At 38.0% G+C, this 16,840-nt stretch overlaps 3 protein-coding genes across 3 annotated transcripts in view; 2 read left to right on the top strand and 1 right to left on the bottom strand.

Annotated features, from left to right (window-relative positions):
• LOC134665861 (5'-3' exoribonuclease 1) overlaps positions 1–1,985 on the top strand; it is a 43,951-nt gene extending 41,966 nt beyond the window's left edge. Inside the window, exon 34 of the mRNA XM_063522894.1 lies at positions 350–1,985. Coding sequence (XP_063378964.1) covers positions 350–439 — 90 coding nt within the window. The 3' untranslated portion in view covers positions 440–1,985. The remainder of the gene's footprint in view (positions 1–349) is intronic.
• LOC134665840 (cystinosin homolog) overlaps positions 1–16,840 on the bottom strand; it is a 231,110-nt gene that overhangs the window by 200,091 nt on the left and 14,179 nt on the right. The gene's annotated exons all lie outside the window — the stretch shown is intronic.
• Positions 2,593–16,839, top strand: LOC134665833 (maltase A1-like). The gene is made up of 12 exons (XM_063522847.1): positions 2,593–2,769; positions 3,487–3,666; positions 10,622–10,785; positions 11,385–11,510; positions 12,301–12,421; positions 12,752–12,932; positions 13,142–13,292; positions 13,976–14,083; positions 14,405–14,656; positions 15,094–15,191; positions 15,678–15,818; positions 16,680–16,839. The coding sequence occupies exons 1-12, from the start codon at positions 2,625–2,627 to the stop codon at positions 16,768–16,770; spliced, it is 1,758 nt and encodes a 585-aa protein (XP_063378917.1). The 5' UTR covers positions 2,593–2,624; the 3' UTR covers positions 16,771–16,839.

Genomic DNA, 16,840 nt, shown 5'->3' with positions numbered 1-16,840 from the left:
TAGGTAATGTAAATCAAGCTATACATTTTTTTATTATAGTTCGTTTTTTTTAGCATTAGAAAGAACTTCAAAGAAGGTAAGCGATCTTGGAATGTCTTTTAATTGAAAAACGATTGTTAAAAATCAATAACTATTACTTATGAAAGCAGAAGAATATAAATGATCGTATTAGATTCATAATTGTTACATATTTGCCGTAACTTATTTTTAAAATGTGTTTTTCAATTAAAAGACACATCAAGATTGTTTACCTCATTTCTAATGCTAAAAAAAAACGAAGTATAATAACGATGGCACAAACAAAAATTAATGGCTCCTCGAATGTTATATTACTTTTTTGTTTGTGCAGACGTTCAGACAGCAAGACGACTCGTCCAAGCGACCGCAAAGAAAGAAAAAGCCGAGAGTTGCCGCCAACCTTCCCTTTCAAATGGATTAATATAAATATTATAATGTTGCCAATCGTGTACATAGTTAATGAATCAGAATCAATGTTAACAGTTAATGTATAAGTCATCAACTGAGCCAGCTATCTCAATAGGGTGACTCCTCTAGTTATGGGCCACTCATTAGTAATAGGCCACTCTTAACAGTAAGACTTCTTTTGACTTGCTTCTTTTTGATTTGTTAAAAGTTACCAATTATTATGAAGGGGTCAATAACGGTAGCAGTCACTCTGGAAGACAATAGACATCTTTTCTTTTCAAATTGAGCAAATAATCCACACAAAATCTTTCCGTACATGTAAGTAAACTCAGAATGGTGTAAGAGCTGCTATGAATAAAGTTATAGTACTATTGTACATAGTGTATATATTTATATGAATGACTATGTATATGTTGCAGTGGTACGTAAGATAACAATTTTGTTGTAACTTTAAACGTATGGTAGATGATGTCCATTAAAATGATGGACCAAAAATGGACTTTAATTACTTGTAATAAGATCTAAATTTGTTAGTTCTCATCACTTTCTACAGTTTTAGTACATACTGTTATCGCGATCTTGACGAATAAAACAAGATATTTGACAAAACGTGCAAAAATTAAATCAATTGCAGCAATATCGTGCTATGATAAATTATTTTCTTACTTCTTAACCTTAGGCGACTGAGCTTTAATACATGTTCATATATTTTTGTTATTTTATATCATTCGTGTTTTAACTAAGACGCCTAAAACGTAGGAGAATTTACAAATGTGTTGTGATAATACATTTTTTACAAGTTCAAGGCTCTGTGTAATTCAAACATTGTTTATAGTAAACCTTACAGCAAATCATACTTTTGTGTTACAGTTTCGGTCGTAAATATGTGTACATTTTATGCATGTACATATGTTTATTACCGTAAAGTGTGCTTTAGCGTTATTGTGGCAACTGAACCACATATTCGTCTGCCTCATAATAATAAATGTGAGAAAAAGTAAAACTGAAGAATATAGAATGACCATTAACCGCACGATCCAAGTTTTGGACGAAAGCAGGAACGAGGTCACATTGGTCACGCTTACAATAATAAAATAACGTAGTTTTGATTATTGAGTTATTATTACACTAATTTTAATATTAATCACCCTAGTCAAATTTAATTAATAATATGTTAATAAATATTTCTACTTAATGTTAAATGATAACGATTCATAAAAATAGCAAAAATTATAAATATAGCAAATAAATCTGGTATCGTGCGGTTGTGGGTTAAGGAAGTATTTAAAGTATTCTTTATTTTTATAAAATTTATGTTATTGATAGTTATTTCTATTGAAGTACAAAACACGATAATAATTTATGCTCAATTTCTTGAGTGTGTTAAATGTTGTGTATAAATGTAATATTCTGTCTGACAAGTTTAAACTTCATCAGTGTACTCCCATCGCTCTGAAATGAAATCTCAATGTTATCAATACCTACTAACTGTTTCATTGACTGTTTTCTTTAAAAAAATCTTAAAAGAAAAGACAGCATAATAAATGTGGAATTCTGAATATGTGTTTTTATATTTATCTTTATTTCGTACAGGAAAAATACCGAAGTAAATTTGGATATTTTTATTTTTTTGGTAGTGTTTCCATGAAATTGGTGTAACATTTAAATTTCAGAGACAATAACTTATGAATAAATATTAAGATGTTGTTTCTCTTTGTGCATTCGTTTTGGTAAGTGTAACAATGTTGCATTGATAGGTATTTGTAGTTAATACACTACTTTAAATATGGCACTTGTTTGTTGTCATGAATCTATTTATTCGAAATATTTGGGCCTGGTTACCTAAAGTTATGTGTACCGTAACTTATTGTATAGGTAGTTTTGTTTTGTGTATACATATAAAAATAAAATGCAGAAACAAAAGGGCCCTATATTATACCCATACATCCCTGATTGTTCTATAGAGCAGTACATTTTTAAGCAATAGAGTTCAACTTCGTGCAAAAAGTACTGTACGGGGGACATAAACATAACCCACCTCAAGTTCAAATCTCGATTATAATCTAGGAAACAATTGAAATCATACCTACCGAAACACTTGAGTGCCGCAGTAAACAACATGAAGTGTTTACAACAGGAGCATATTTAACGGCCGGCGAGCAAGGCTCTTCACTTAGTCTGCCCGCAGACGAGGCACGATGAAAACGGTTACTTTGGTGTTGGTTGCCGTGGTGGCGGTGGTTGCCGCGTCGGATGCGGACTGGCATGAGTCTGCCCTGATATATCAGATTTATCCTCGAAGCTTTAAAGATAGCGACGGGGATGGGATTGGTGATTTAAATGGTGAGTTTTTGTTTATATTGTACACTATGTTTATAATTTGGCCAACAGGATTTACCACGCGTACAAGACACGATGAAAGCGGTTACGGTGGCTTTGGTTGCCGTGCTGGCGGTGGTTGCCGCGTCGGATGCGGATTACTGGCATGAGTTCGCCCTGATTTATGAGATTTACCCTCGCAGTTTTAGGTCGACGATGGTATTGGGATTTAAATGTTTGATTGATTTAAAATTTAAACGTCTCATTTTCTAACCATTTAACCGAATGTGTCAAGGAAAATGTTATTTAGAAAAGCAAAACCTCTTTTAGCTTTTTTATTTTTTTTATTTCTCTTTTTCTTTTTTTTTCTTTTACAAGCTTTTCTTTAGTTTCACCTGACCGTCGCGTTGTCTGTCTGTAATCAAATCTTGCAAGTTAAATTTAATCCACTTTCCCGTTTCCGATCGAGCTGGAATTTAGCATACATACGTAAGTCGGGTGACAATGCAATATTATGGTGTCATCGAGCTGATCTGATGATGGAGACCGGAGGTGCCATAGGAACTATGTGATAAAACAACGAAACCTAATTGTGTTTGGGGTTTTTAGAATTGTCTCGATGAGCATTAGTTGCCTGTGGAAAGAAAAGTACAGTCAGCGATAAAAGCTTGTACCAAAAATGTAATTTTTGCCAAAAACTTATTTATACCTAAGATAACCAGTTTATTTTTATTCCACCAGGCATAACCTCCAAGTTGAGCTACCTAGCCCACACCGGGGTGGACGCAATATGGCTGTCGCCTATCTACAAGTCACCCATGTACGATTTCGGCTACGACATCACTGACTACCGCGCCATCGCACCAGAGTTCGGCACTATGGAAGACTTTGATAATCTCATGGCTGAGGCTAAAAAGCTAGGTAAGCCTAAATATATACAGAGTGACATTTAAGTTGTGATTGGGAACCATAATATGTTTTTCTAACTCCATAAACAACGAGCAATTTAATGCCCCTACTCTTACTAAGGGAGAAGGAGTAGAGGCAGGGCTCCAACTCGGTGGTCTGATGCCATACGCGACGCTACGGGCGTCAACATCCAGGGGTCAATACAGCTGGCCCAAGACGGGGGGGTTTGGAGAGCGGTGGTGAAGAACTGCACTCCTGATGGTCACGACCCTCAGCCTTGAGGAACCGACTAAGAAGAAGACTCTTACTAAAATCAGACAAAATTTATTTTTTGTTTATTTTTGTCATTTACTTTACTTTTATAAGTGGATTTAGGATATTACAACGGCTTATTAAGATATTTAAATTGGTAAATTGAATCGCCACTTTGAATTGGAACTGTCATTGGTATCAATTTTGTCATTTGTCCCAGTTAGAAATAAAATTTACTTTATTTATTTATTTTATTTAAGAAGAATCAAACAGTCGTTTACAAAAATATTTCTTAAATTAAGACCTGGAGTTTCCTTATTATATATATAAATTGCAGTCTGTAAAATAAAGTAACAAAAACATAAGGTACTAGATTAGTTTGAACGTATAGGTATACTCACGAGAGTCGGAGTGAAATTAATGGGTAGTGATTAAATTACCTGAAAGAGACATAAGTAATGAAAAATTACATACTTAATTAATTACCGAAAAGCACGTTTTAGTGAATTTATGGAACAGTTAAACATCATCATCATCTCAGCCTATATACGTCCCACTGCTGGGCACAGGCCTCCTCTCATGCGCGAGAGGGCTTGGGCTATAGTCCCCACGCTAGCCCAATGCGGATTGGGGACTTCACATACACCTTTGAATTTCTTCGCAGATGTATGCAGGTTTCCTCACGATGTTTTCCTTCACCGAAAAGCTAGTGGTAAATATCAAATGATATTTCGTACATAAGTTTCGAAAAACTCATTGGTACGAGCCAGGATTTGAACCCGCGACCTCCAGATTGAAAGTCAGACGTCATATCCACTCGGCAACCACTGCTCGGCAACAGTTAAACAAATCTAAATTTTTCATTTGAAATATCTTACAAAGCTGTTTAAATACCATATTGCCATTTGTAAAAGTAAAATAAATGACAAAAAAAACAACATATATACGAGTAGTCGTCAGTCTATAGTAGTTACTTAGTTAGTCATGTATAATATGCCTATGATAACTGTCACGCCCAATATAATATTTAAAACTTTCGCGTTTTGAACATATATTAACTCACATTTATAGACGGGTCTATCGCTGCTAACCGCGACCACGACCAGTGAAACCTGTGTCGAAACGTCGGTAAATAAAGGTAATAAAATGAATTCGTGATAAACCCGTCTATAAATGTGAGTTAATATGTATCACGCCCAAGTTAAATGAGATACTTCAACAATGTGACAACCTTATATGGCAGAAACTAAGGAGCAAGGTAAGTCTACTCGTAGGTACATACATACGAGTAATCGTCGGTCTCTAGAGTTATACTTGGACAAGCAGATCTTGTCAGTAGAAACAGGCGGCAAATTCGAAAAATGTAGGCGCGAAGGGATATCGTCTCGTAGAAAATTAGAATTTCACGCCTTTTTCTACTGACAAGATTTGCTTGACCATCTATAATGTATCTTTGGCTACGAAATCTTTAGTAATATTGCTCGATTCTCTAGTTCGGCACCATAAACAACTTTGCCAGAATAACTTTATGCTTTGCCCATAGGTAGCATACTTACCTATAGGTACCTACCTAGTCGTACCTGCGCAAAAAGGGTACCCATGGAATGCCGCAAGTACCTATTTATACAGCACATAGTAGTCATGTGTTTCTTACATGATTATTTTATAAGTTTAGGTGCGTATTTAAAAGCATGTTTCCCCATAAACTGTTACCTGTTTTCATGTTATTCTGTGTTGTGTAAAAAATGGGAAGATGTAAGTAACTAGATGACTCAACTTCGCTACTTATTGAGAAACTTTGTACGATTTTATAAAAGCTAGCTTGATTCCATTCTTTTTTTACCACTATTTCACCCGGCAGTGTTGGGCGTAATTAATTACTCGTGTAATTTAATTACTAATTTAATTACATGTAATTGAATTACAATGTAATTGAATTACATAAAATTTAATTACATGTAATTAAATTTTCTGTGTAATTTGCAATTGTAATTACATTAATTAGTAATTAAGTTACTCAATTACTTTTCATTAATTTTTTTAATAATATGCAAATATGAACAAATTTACTTGGAGTAATTATAAAGAAAAACTTTTATGAATTCCATTATACGCTGGATAACGTTATAACATATTTTTTGTCCCTGGAATCATACCTTTACAGGGTACTATGTGACAAACCACGTTGAATATGGCGGTCGGCGCTTACGTCGCGTAGCACCGCATTAGTATTGGGGCGCCGCTAATAATGACGTAAGCGCCAACCTAAGGTGCCTTTCGGGTTGGACTGTAGCAAAGGGGGGGCTGGGACTTAGAATTTTTTTTGACAAAGTGGTGTCATTATGACACTATTTTTAAATGATTGTAATGTGTAGATCACGTCAAAATAAGCATCTTTTACTGAAAAAACTTTTCTCTAAAATAAAAAAATGGCTGAGTTAGACGCCTCCAAAGATTGATGTTTTTAAAGGGAGCTGGGACTTAGAAAATTTTAATCGCGAGTGGTGTCATTATGACATATATTTTAAATGATTGTAACTTATAGAACACGTCAAAATAAGCTACTTTTACTTGAAAAACTTTTTTCTAAAACTTTATTAAGAACTGTTTTAACCCCTGTTTTTATCATTTTCTCAAAAAAAAATCTAAGTCCCAGAAACGGCCCCCCTTTGATACAGTCCGCTATTTTCAATTTTAGAAAAAAGTTTTTCAAGTAAAAGTAGCCTATTTTAACGTGTTCTATACGTTACAATCATTTAAAATATATGTCATAATGACACCACTCGCGATTAAAATTTTCTAAGTCCCAGCTCCCTTTAAAAACATCAATCTTTGGAGGCGTCTAACTCAGCCATTTTTTATTTTAGAGAAAAGTTTTTTCAGTATAAGATGCTTATTTTGACGTGATCTACACATTACAATCATTTAAAAATAGTATCATAATGACACCACTTAATCAGAAAAAAATTCTAAGTCCCAGCCCTCCCTTTGCTACAGTCCAACCAAATCAACCAAAGTTAACATTGACAATGTTGCTTAGTCAAATTTAAAACCATTCAAAATGTTCATCTGATTTTGGAAATAAAGATGATCAAAAACTTGCATTCTATAAAAGTAATTGTAATTCAAAAAAGTAATTAAATTACAAATTTTAATTACAAAATGTAATTAATAATTGACCGAAGCGAAGCGAAGGTCTACGTTTTGACTCGGGCATTTTGCTTTCGTATGTCCGGATGTTCTCCTCTACAGGTCGCAATTCTTAACCGATTCTCGTGAAATTTTGTGACCGAATTTTATGACTAAATAAAATTTTTTTGTCAATCCGGTTTTTGGAATTTTTTAAAAATGGCGGAGTCGTGATACCTGGCGCCTAAACAAATAGTCGTATCGATATCATAAGCCTATTTTCTTTTTGAAACATGTTTACAGAGTTAATAGCAAAAAATGCAGAAAAAAATTATCGCTGGTTTAGGCGGTATTTAGATATTTAATTATAACTAATTTTAATTTGAGAAGGAGTAGCTAAATTTCGTCAACCCATCTAAGAACTATTTGGCTCAGTTTGTAAACGTTCGCTTTTTCTGTTTGCACAGAGGGTCTGGGTTCGATCCCCAGTAATTGTATGCTGGGATATTATAACTTTTTGTATTTTTTTACACATAAATTTCGTATTGTTTTTCTTTAATTTACTATACACCGTGTTTTTATTGAATTCCGTTAACTTCGGGGTATAGTTAAGTACGTTTATAAGAACTAAATGGCATAGTTAATTTTCAAAAAAAAAAATTTTTTTTGTTTTCTTTTTTGTTTTTTTTTTTTGTTTAAAAAGTAATTAAATGTAGCATATAGCGTTGTTGTAACACGGGCATTACATTTAACTCAACCAAACAATTGAAATCTGTAACATATCAATGTCATTTCGTACATCAATCGACCGAGATTGTACTTAAGTTTAGTAGCAAATGTATGAACTCATTCTAAACACTAATCAATATGTAAGCCGGCCCTAAGGCAAGTGTACACGCTTGTAGAGGCCTTATAGTAAAAAAATAAATTATGGATTATCTCCGAAATGGACTTAATTAGAACATCGGTGTCTTTGAGAAAGTTACTTGATTTAAGCTCAGGAATGCACCCTTGAAATTAACGGAAATAAAAAAAAACACGGTGTATTTAAAGCTCTTAGCACCATGTTATTTCAAGCTCTGCTCGCGAGGTCTACAGCTCAGATTAAATGTCCAAAAATTCAGAAAATTTGTATCGCTGGTTTTGGCGGTATTTAGATATTTCGTTTTTACTTGAGAATGAGTAGCTAAATTTCGTCAGCTTTAGTAAGAACTATCATGGCGCATTTTGCAAACGTTCGCTTTTTTTGTTTGCATCGGGAGGTCCCTGGTTCCATCCCCAGTAATCGTATGCTGCTACACAAACCAAACGCGCACGAAGCTTCTCAGTTGCAGTTTACAGGCTAATTAAAAGGTAATGTTGGTTCCCTAACATAAGTAGAGTTAGACCAAGAAAAGTCTGCAGAGATTTTGACACTGGCACAAATAACATTGGCACTGCGTGTGCTGTCAAAATCTCTGCAGACTTTTCTTGGTCTAACTCTATCCACTTTTCTATACAATTAGTATGGCGACGTGGATACTTAAGTTGGGGCACCGACCGTACACTGACATCGGAATGATATTTTTATCATGTTATTTAGTAGTCATCGTGCGTCTCGCTTGCGCCAATACATGTACGGACAAGAACCAGCGAAATGCACGATAACTAAATGACATCAGTTAGACGTCATTCTGATATCAGTGTACGTTTGAATTGGCCTGTTAGCCAAAAATTGTTTCGTATGTCCATCTGTTCTACTCTACTGGTCGCATTTCTAAACCAATTCCCGAATTTTGTAAGCAGGTTCGATAGTTAAGGTTTTAATTGTCAAATTAGATTCTCTAAATTCTTCTAAACAACGAAGCCATACATTTACTCAGTTTTAAGCTCAGCTCGCGAGGTCTACAGCTCACAGAGCCACTAGTTTAATTACTAATTACATTTTGCAATTGTAATTAGTAATTAAAATTTTAATTACTTTCCACATGTAATGGAAATTATTTGTTGGAATTACATTTTGTAATTGCAATTGTTAATTAGTAATTCAATTACTTTTTGCCCTACACTGTCACCCGGCAGGCCGGCAAGTAAGGGACACCTAGACAAAATCATCTTCAAAGCGAAGGTTGTTGTAGGTTGTGTGATATAGGAACAGATAATCTAGTCATTACTTCGTTGGTCAAGGTTAAGAAAATGTAATCAAACAGTCCCGCGGGTAAAAAACCTCATTACGAGGTGTCGCATCGTTAAGTTAAACATGGTTAAACTGCGTTTTCCGGCGCGTATCGTTTTGCTGAGCAATCTTCTGACATCTCTATTGTAGATCTACAATACAAACAAAGCTAATCTTCACTGGATTTATGTTGTTATTTTTTGTAGGGTAGTCACCTGCCGGCCTAGCCAAGGTTACAATCGCTATCGCTTCGACAACGAAAAGCATTATGTCTCTCTATCACTCTTCCATATTAGTGTGACAGTGACAGTTGCGTTTCGATCGCTACGAAGCGTAAGCGATTGGCATCTTGGCTACGCAGCCTGGTCTTATAATGAGTAGTCTCATTATCTGTATGTACTATAAGTATGCGATTTTACTTACTTATATCTTTTTTTTTAGAAGCAGTGGTGGCCGAGTGGATATGACGCCTGACTTTCAATCCGGAGGTCGCGGGTTCATATCCTGGCTCGTACCAATGAGTTTTTCGGAACTTATGTACGAAATATCATTTGATATTTACCACTAGCTTTTCGGTGAAGGAAAAACATCGTGAGGAAACCTGCATACATCTGCGAAGAAATTCAAAGGTGTATGTGAAGTCCCCAATCCGCATTGGGCTAGCGTGGGGACTATAGCCCAAACCCTCTCGCGCATGAGAGGAGGCCTGTGCTCAGCAGTGGGACGTATATAGGCTGAAATGATGATGATGATGATCTTTTTTTTAACTTACCCATGTTTCCCACGATCAGCAGTAATTATTATGGTTGAAGATGTAGCTAGTCACTTGTTTAGTAGGTATGCATTAGCTTTTTCACTCTCGCCTGTGTTAGGTTAGTTCTGTCAGGTATGTTTAGAATTTTAATTTCAGAACTAGTTTTGGACCATTTTCCATAAGGCGTGCGACTATTAATTGCCATTGAATTCGTAACTGATCAACCGGCAAAACTCGTCTAAAAATATCCTAAGGTTTCTTGCAACAACATAACATAGTCACCCTATAATTAGACTAAGTACCTATACCTACTACGTGATTAGTTTAATACCGATTGCGTTTTCGCTTTTCGGTCACATGACCTACTAAGTAAATTGCACTGTGACTCGTTACAACTTCATTTCTTTTCAATAGATTGTAATATTATACTATAGGACGAGTGGAAGGCAAGCGGTCACGAGGTCGGTCACCTACGCGCTGGATAGACCTGATAAAATCTGCGACACAAACCACCATAGTCCAATGTTCCCGTAACGCTGAAGACTGTGGCAAATGGAGGCGCATTGCGAGGGCTGCGTTATCCACGATAGATACGTCTGATCATACAACGACCACTCTGTCAAGAGTGAACGACTGAGGAGTAGGATACTATACTAAAGTTAACTTTTTTGTTTCAGGCATAAAAGTAGTCCTTGACTACGTGCCCAACCACACAGGCAACGAGAGCGAGTGGTTCGTCAAGTCCTGCAAGCGGCAGGACGGCTACGACAATTACTACATATGGGCTGATGGCAGGCCCAACCCTGACGATCCCGATCACCCGCTGCCGCCGAATAACTGGGTTTGAATTTCATTTACACGTAATTACTATAAATGTTGGAGCTGGCATAATAAGGAAATTTAAAAAGTAAATATTTTCCGGCCAATAATTGTCGATGGAAATATACCTTTTTGACGCCGTGTCAAACACAAAAGCTATCACTCGGACGCCACGTCACCCAAGTGTCAAAACTGAAATTGAACTTTATGCATATGCACGTAGGTCTATGTTGCTCTGTGGTCTGTGACCGACTAATCGGTATTTGGCGTTGGACCTGCGGTGCGGATATATCGGTCATTGGCGTCCAAAAGGTTAACCTTTTGAACGCCACAGACGGCAATTGACGTCAACGCAAAATCGTGACGACGCAACAGACGGCATTTGACGTCGATCGTTTTTTGATGAAAATCTATTGAAAAACACCCCACTTTTAGGTTGGCATTATTTATTCACAAAACTAAACTTTACCCCCGTGGCGTCAGTGGCACGGCAAATGGATGCGCCGTTTGGCGTTCAAAAGGTTAAAAAGTATTTGTGATAGGCCGCCTCTTTGTTTCATATTTGTCTATTGCAAAACTTATGTAGTGACCTATGTAATGAACTAATTAATAACCCTACAGATCAGCGTGTTCCGCAAGAGCGCTTGGGAGTACAACGAGGACCGCCAGCAATTCTACCTGCACCAGTTCGTGGTCGGCCAGCCCGACCTAAACTACCGCGACGACAGGGTCCGGGAGGAAATGAAGGTACTAACATCAACACTTAACTGATCGCAGGTAGGCCTTATCTCGTTACAATAAGGTTTACGGATGATCAAATAACTGGTCAAGTAAAAAGGCTTAGCACAAATTGTTAATAGTTATTTGTTTTACAACGGTCAAAGTTGTTGATTAACCGCTCGTGCTAATATTGATACCCCAGCACGCGAAAGATTTCAAAATTGAACCACGAGCGTAGCGAGTGGTTCGAAAAATGGAATCTTGAGCGTTGTGAGGGTTAAACAAAATTTGCCCCCGAGTGAAAAACAAAATTTTTCGCCACACCATCCCGAAGCAAATATTAAATGTAAAATATCAAACAAAATCAAACCCAAATGAATGTTATTAAATATTTATCATCCAAAATCATTATTTAAAAGTCAATTCTACCAGCAAACTTAGGAAAACAAGTCATAAATTTGCATTTGATTACTTTGCCTCACATGTGAATAATATGCAACTTTGCTATCAGTTTTTGAATAGCAAAGTAAGCCTTTCCGACCTGGTGTGGTGAAAATTTATTTTAAATAAGTTTTATGCAGAGAGAAAAGGATGATTAGGCTTGCTTCTTATCAAAATACTGTGTAGATTTTTACTCAGGTAGATTATTTTGATAAATAATGGTTATTTTGTTAGGTAATAGCAGTTTGCGAACGAATTTTGAATGGCATACTTGTTGGAAGCGCGTTCGCAAGATGCAGACGCATCTATAGATTATGCTTACGTACCTAGGTTAACACTATCGATTAAGTACCGTTTTTGTTTGTTTTGCTTACAGGATGTGCTTCGGTTCTGGCTCGACAAGGGCGTGTCCGGTTTCCGCGTGGACGCTGTGAACATGATGTATGAAGTAGATCCAGCTGATTTCGGCGGACAGTACCCCGACGAACCGCTTTCAGGTAATTCAAAATAAATAAACATATTCAAAACATATCTATAACATTGTATTAGTCATAATGCATACAATTTTTACATAAGGTAAATCAATGTATTTCTATTAACCTTTTGACCGCCAAACGGCGCATCCATTTGCCATGCCACTGACGCCACGGGGGTAAAATTTAGTTTTGTGAATAAATAATGCCAACATAAAAGTGGGATGTTTTTCAGTTATATTTTCATCAAAAAAACGATCGACGTCAAATGCCGTCTTTGGCGTCGTTGTCACGATTTTGCGTTGGCGTCGATTGCCGTCTGTGGCGTTCAGAAGGTTAACATTCCATTTCCAGGTGACCCTAACTCCGGCCCAGACGACTACGGCTACCTTAACCACATCTACACCCAGAACCAGGATGAGACCTACACCGTGGTGTACGACTGGCGTGACGTACTCAACGAATATTTCTACAACGATGGCGAGTACAAGATTATGATGACGGAGGCCTACGCCGACTTGAATCTTATGCTGAGGTAATAAAAAATAAAGAAGGCAGGCCTATGCTCAATAGTGGGCGATCAAAGGCTGATATGATGATGATGATAAAAAATAGTTATGCCTTAAACATGATGGTAGGGATGGTTTAGGTGGGGACTATAGTCCAAGCCCTCTTGCGAGTGAGAGGAGGCCTGTGCCCGGCAGGTTAGTTAATAAGTATTAAATAAATTGTTTATCTTTTTAGGTATTACGGCGATGGACAGAGAAACGGCTCTATCCCCTTCAATTTCAGTTTTCTGGGCGATGTTAAGAATACTTCCAATGCTAAGGATATCAAAGTGATCATTGATAAATGGATGACGTATATGCCTGCGGGACAACCTGCCAACTGGGTGGTGAGTTAGGGGCTATTCATAAATTACGTCATTTCAAATTGGGGGGGGGGGGGGGTCGGGATATCGGATGATGGTAGCATGACGTAGGAGGAAACGGGGTCATTCGAAGCATGATTTTTGGATGATTTTAGGGAGGGGGTCAAAAATCGTCAATAATCGATGACGTAATTTATGGACAGCCCCTTAGTTATTAAACTTCTATTGCTGTAGATGTGTACGAAATGCCTTGTGGGGAACTGGGATGCAAAATATAGATCGGCAAGTTCCTGAGTCACCAGAAAACCTCTTATTCACTAACCATTGTTTAGATAACATCCCAAAGCTTTTTTTTTTAATTTAGCCTACTTTGGTGTCCCACTGCTGGGCAAAGACCTCCCTTAGTTTTCTCCACTCGGCCGTCATCGGCATTTACCCACCTAGGTAGAATGCGTCCAAGTCGTCCCGCCATCTCCTTTTCGGTCTGCCTTAACCCCGACCTACACCATCTATTGTGTTCCGTGTTCCTCCTCCTCCCAAAGTTAGAGACTAAGGGCCAGTTGCACCAACCACATTTGACAGACTGATCAACGTCAGCCGGCGCGCCCCGGCACTTTACTATGAAACTTTCCATACATAAAAATTTAGCGAACTCTTTAACGATACGAACAGTTTGGTGCAACCGACCCTAATTGTTTTTCTTTTAGAATGGGAATCACGACCAGAGCCGTGTAGCCAATCGTCAGGGCACAGATCGCATCGACGCTATGAATCTTCTCGCGCTGATCCTGCCGGGAGTCACACTCACCTACCAGGTACACCTACAAAGTTGATCACCCACACACAAAATAATAAATATTAAAACGCGCTGCTTAGTTAAATAATATATAAATATGTATGACACTGCGGAGCCCCGCTCATTTCACGGTAAATCGCATGCATCGTCTCGCTTTGCCGCGTAGGTGTGGTATCAAATGCTAGTTAGCTCTATGTACAAACACCATATATTTAAGCTATCAAAATTGCGGCTACAATATTTCTGCACTGCTTTAAGCATCTAGGTATTCCTTAGCTCAATCTCTTTTTTTATGTAAGCCGTTTAGTTTTTGACCTAACTGTATTCATAAATCTTTAAGGGCGAAGAAATCGGTATGACAGACGGCTACGTCTCATGGGAGGACACCGTAGACCCTCAGGCCTGCAACACCGAGGACCCTATCAATTACGCCAGCCACTCTCGGGACCCCAACCGTACGCCGTACCACTGGAACGGCGGGAAGAACGCAGGATTCTCTGACACTGACGGCAAGACTTGGTTGCCTATAGCTAGTAACTATAGAGAGGTTAACTTGGAAAGGCAAATGAGAGAGCCCAAAAGCCATTATAAGGTAAAACTGCTTAGACAGACGATTAAACTTTTATTACATACTATCAGGGCTGTAACCGCGAAAATCGAAGTTCGCAAATTGCGCTCATCTTTCTCTGTTAACCTAATTAAACCTTCATTGGAGTAAAAGAGAAAGATCCTCGTTCGAAATTTCGGTTTTCGCGGTAGGCCCCCAGGATATTTTTTTTTTCCTAAATAAAATCATTAGAATTTAGTCAAGGAAGATTTAACTCACTGCCTATCTTGGTCTTTATGCGCTTTAAAGGATTAAATTCAGAAGCATTGGTGATAAAGACTAGCCCAGTCAATGCCTAAATTAGCACTTTTAGGTGAAGTCGGATATCAAGAATACTATCAATTTATTATTGAAAGTGTTCACCGCTAAAAAGCTCAATTATCCTTTCAACAAATATAGCTTTAATTTCTTTCTCGTGGCAGTTCTACAAAGACGTGGTGGCTCTGAAGAAGACCAGAGCCGTGCGCTCCGGAGACCTGGAGACCCGGGCGCTCGGCGAACACGTGCTGGTCGTTGCCAGGTACTTCCTGTCCCTTTGCACCTTGCCTTACATGCACCATTTGAATCCCACCACATCAAAATATCAACAACCTTCAAATTCCAGGCGTTTTCATAACATTTAAGTGACCCTTTATAAATTCGTCAGTGGAACGCAGATCTTTTTCTGCTCTAATTTTACCTGCGTAAGTTTTGGGGCAAATGCGTCTTTTCTTCTTTTTCCCCACCATGCGCGAATTATCAGTTTATTGCATCTATTAGAAATATTTTTTCTTAATATACCGCTGACAAGAGTAAAAAATCGCATCCATTTGCCGTGCCACTGACGCCCCGGGGGTAAAGCTTAGTTTTGTAAATAAATAATGCCAGCCTAAAAGTGGGGTGTTTTCCAGTTTTGGTCAAAAAACGATCAACGTCAAATGCAGTCTTTGGCGTTGTTGTCACGATTTTGCGTTGACGTCAATTGCCGTCTGTGGCGTTCAGAAAGTTAACCAAATTTAACTTTCAGACTGAAAGCCGGCTCCCGCGCGGTGGTGGGTGTAGTGAACCTGTCAGATGAGGAGCAAGCCGTGGACCTGTCGTCGATCAGACTCCTTCCATCGCTGCTGGAGGTCAAGGCTTCAGGCGTCAACAGTGCGCTGGAAAAAGGGTAATGCTCCTAGCCTAGCTTTTAATTAAAGATAGTTTACTTAGTCCCAATATGTTGTGAAGGCATTAGGTTTTTAAAAAAAACCGGGCAAGTGCGAGTCGGACTCGCGCACGAAGGGTTCCGTACCATAATGCAAAAAAAAAAACAAAAAAAGAAACGGTCACCCATCCAAGTACTGACCACTCCCGACGTTGCTTAACTTTGGTCAAAAATCACGTTTGTTGTATGGGAGCCCCATTTAAATCTTTATTTTATTCTGTTTTTAGTATTTGTTGTTATAGCGGCAACAGAAATGTAATACATCATCTGTGAAAATTTCAACTGTCTAGCTATCACGGTTCGTGAGATACAGCCTGGTGACAGACGGACGGACGGACGGACGGACGGACAGCGAAGTCTTAGTAATAGGGTCCCGTTTTACCCTTTGGGTACGGAACCCTAAAAACAACAGGGATATCTCATTGCAACCCATGGCAAATACACCATTGTATTTGTGTGAGTCGCAAACTGTAATGCAGGCTGCACACACTCATCGACAGACCCCAAGACAGACCGCTCACTTCTCATTTCGATCTTTCTCATCTCGTCTCGCGCTTCTTCGATTGGATTGGAGCGGTGCTGAGACTCAGCGAGTGTGTACAGCTGGCACTAAAATATCTACAACTCACTACAAAAATAGTGCAAATCAACTTCTAACCAATAGATGCCATGTTAGGTTTATTAAAAACTTTACTAGTAATAACACAATTATGCATGGTAGCATACATAATTACTGTAATTTATATAAGAACTGATTTTTATGTTATTGATTTACAAGCATTTTTATCATTTTAAAGTCTAATTCCGTATTATTTGTTACAGACAAAAGGTGGTCAAGTCCAGATTCACCGTGGCGCCTCACAGTGCCGTGGCGCTCCAATCTCTCATCTGGGTACCACACATCCTTGTATAAACATCATCCTGGCTACTTCTCATCAAATATGTTCCCGTAAATTAATTAGTCATACAATTAGATTAGACAC

This window comes from Cydia fagiglandana, chromosome 7, assembly GCF_963556715.1.
Source record: "Cydia fagiglandana chromosome 7, ilCydFagi1.1, whole genome shotgun sequence".
In the NCBI taxonomy this organism is placed as follows: domain Eukaryota; kingdom Metazoa; phylum Arthropoda; class Insecta; order Lepidoptera; family Tortricidae; genus Cydia; species Cydia fagiglandana.
Note: the sequence above shows the minus strand (reverse complement) of the source record. Positions and strands in the feature narration are given on the sequence as shown.

Excerpts from the sequence above, each read along its gene's own strand:
- LOC134665833 (XM_063522847.1), top strand. The coding sequence starts at position 2,625 with ATGAAAACGGTTACTTTGGTGTTGGTTGCCGTGGTGGCGGTGGTTGCC. Across the intron at positions 10,786-11,384 it reads CGCTGCCGCCGAATAACTGG|ATCAGCGTGTTCCGCAAGAG; the intron begins GTTTGAATTTCA and ends ATAACCCTACAG. Across the intron at positions 15,192-15,677 it reads CACGTGCTGGTCGTTGCCAG|ACTGAAAGCCGGCTCCCGCG; the intron begins GTACTTCCTGTC and ends TTTAACTTTCAG.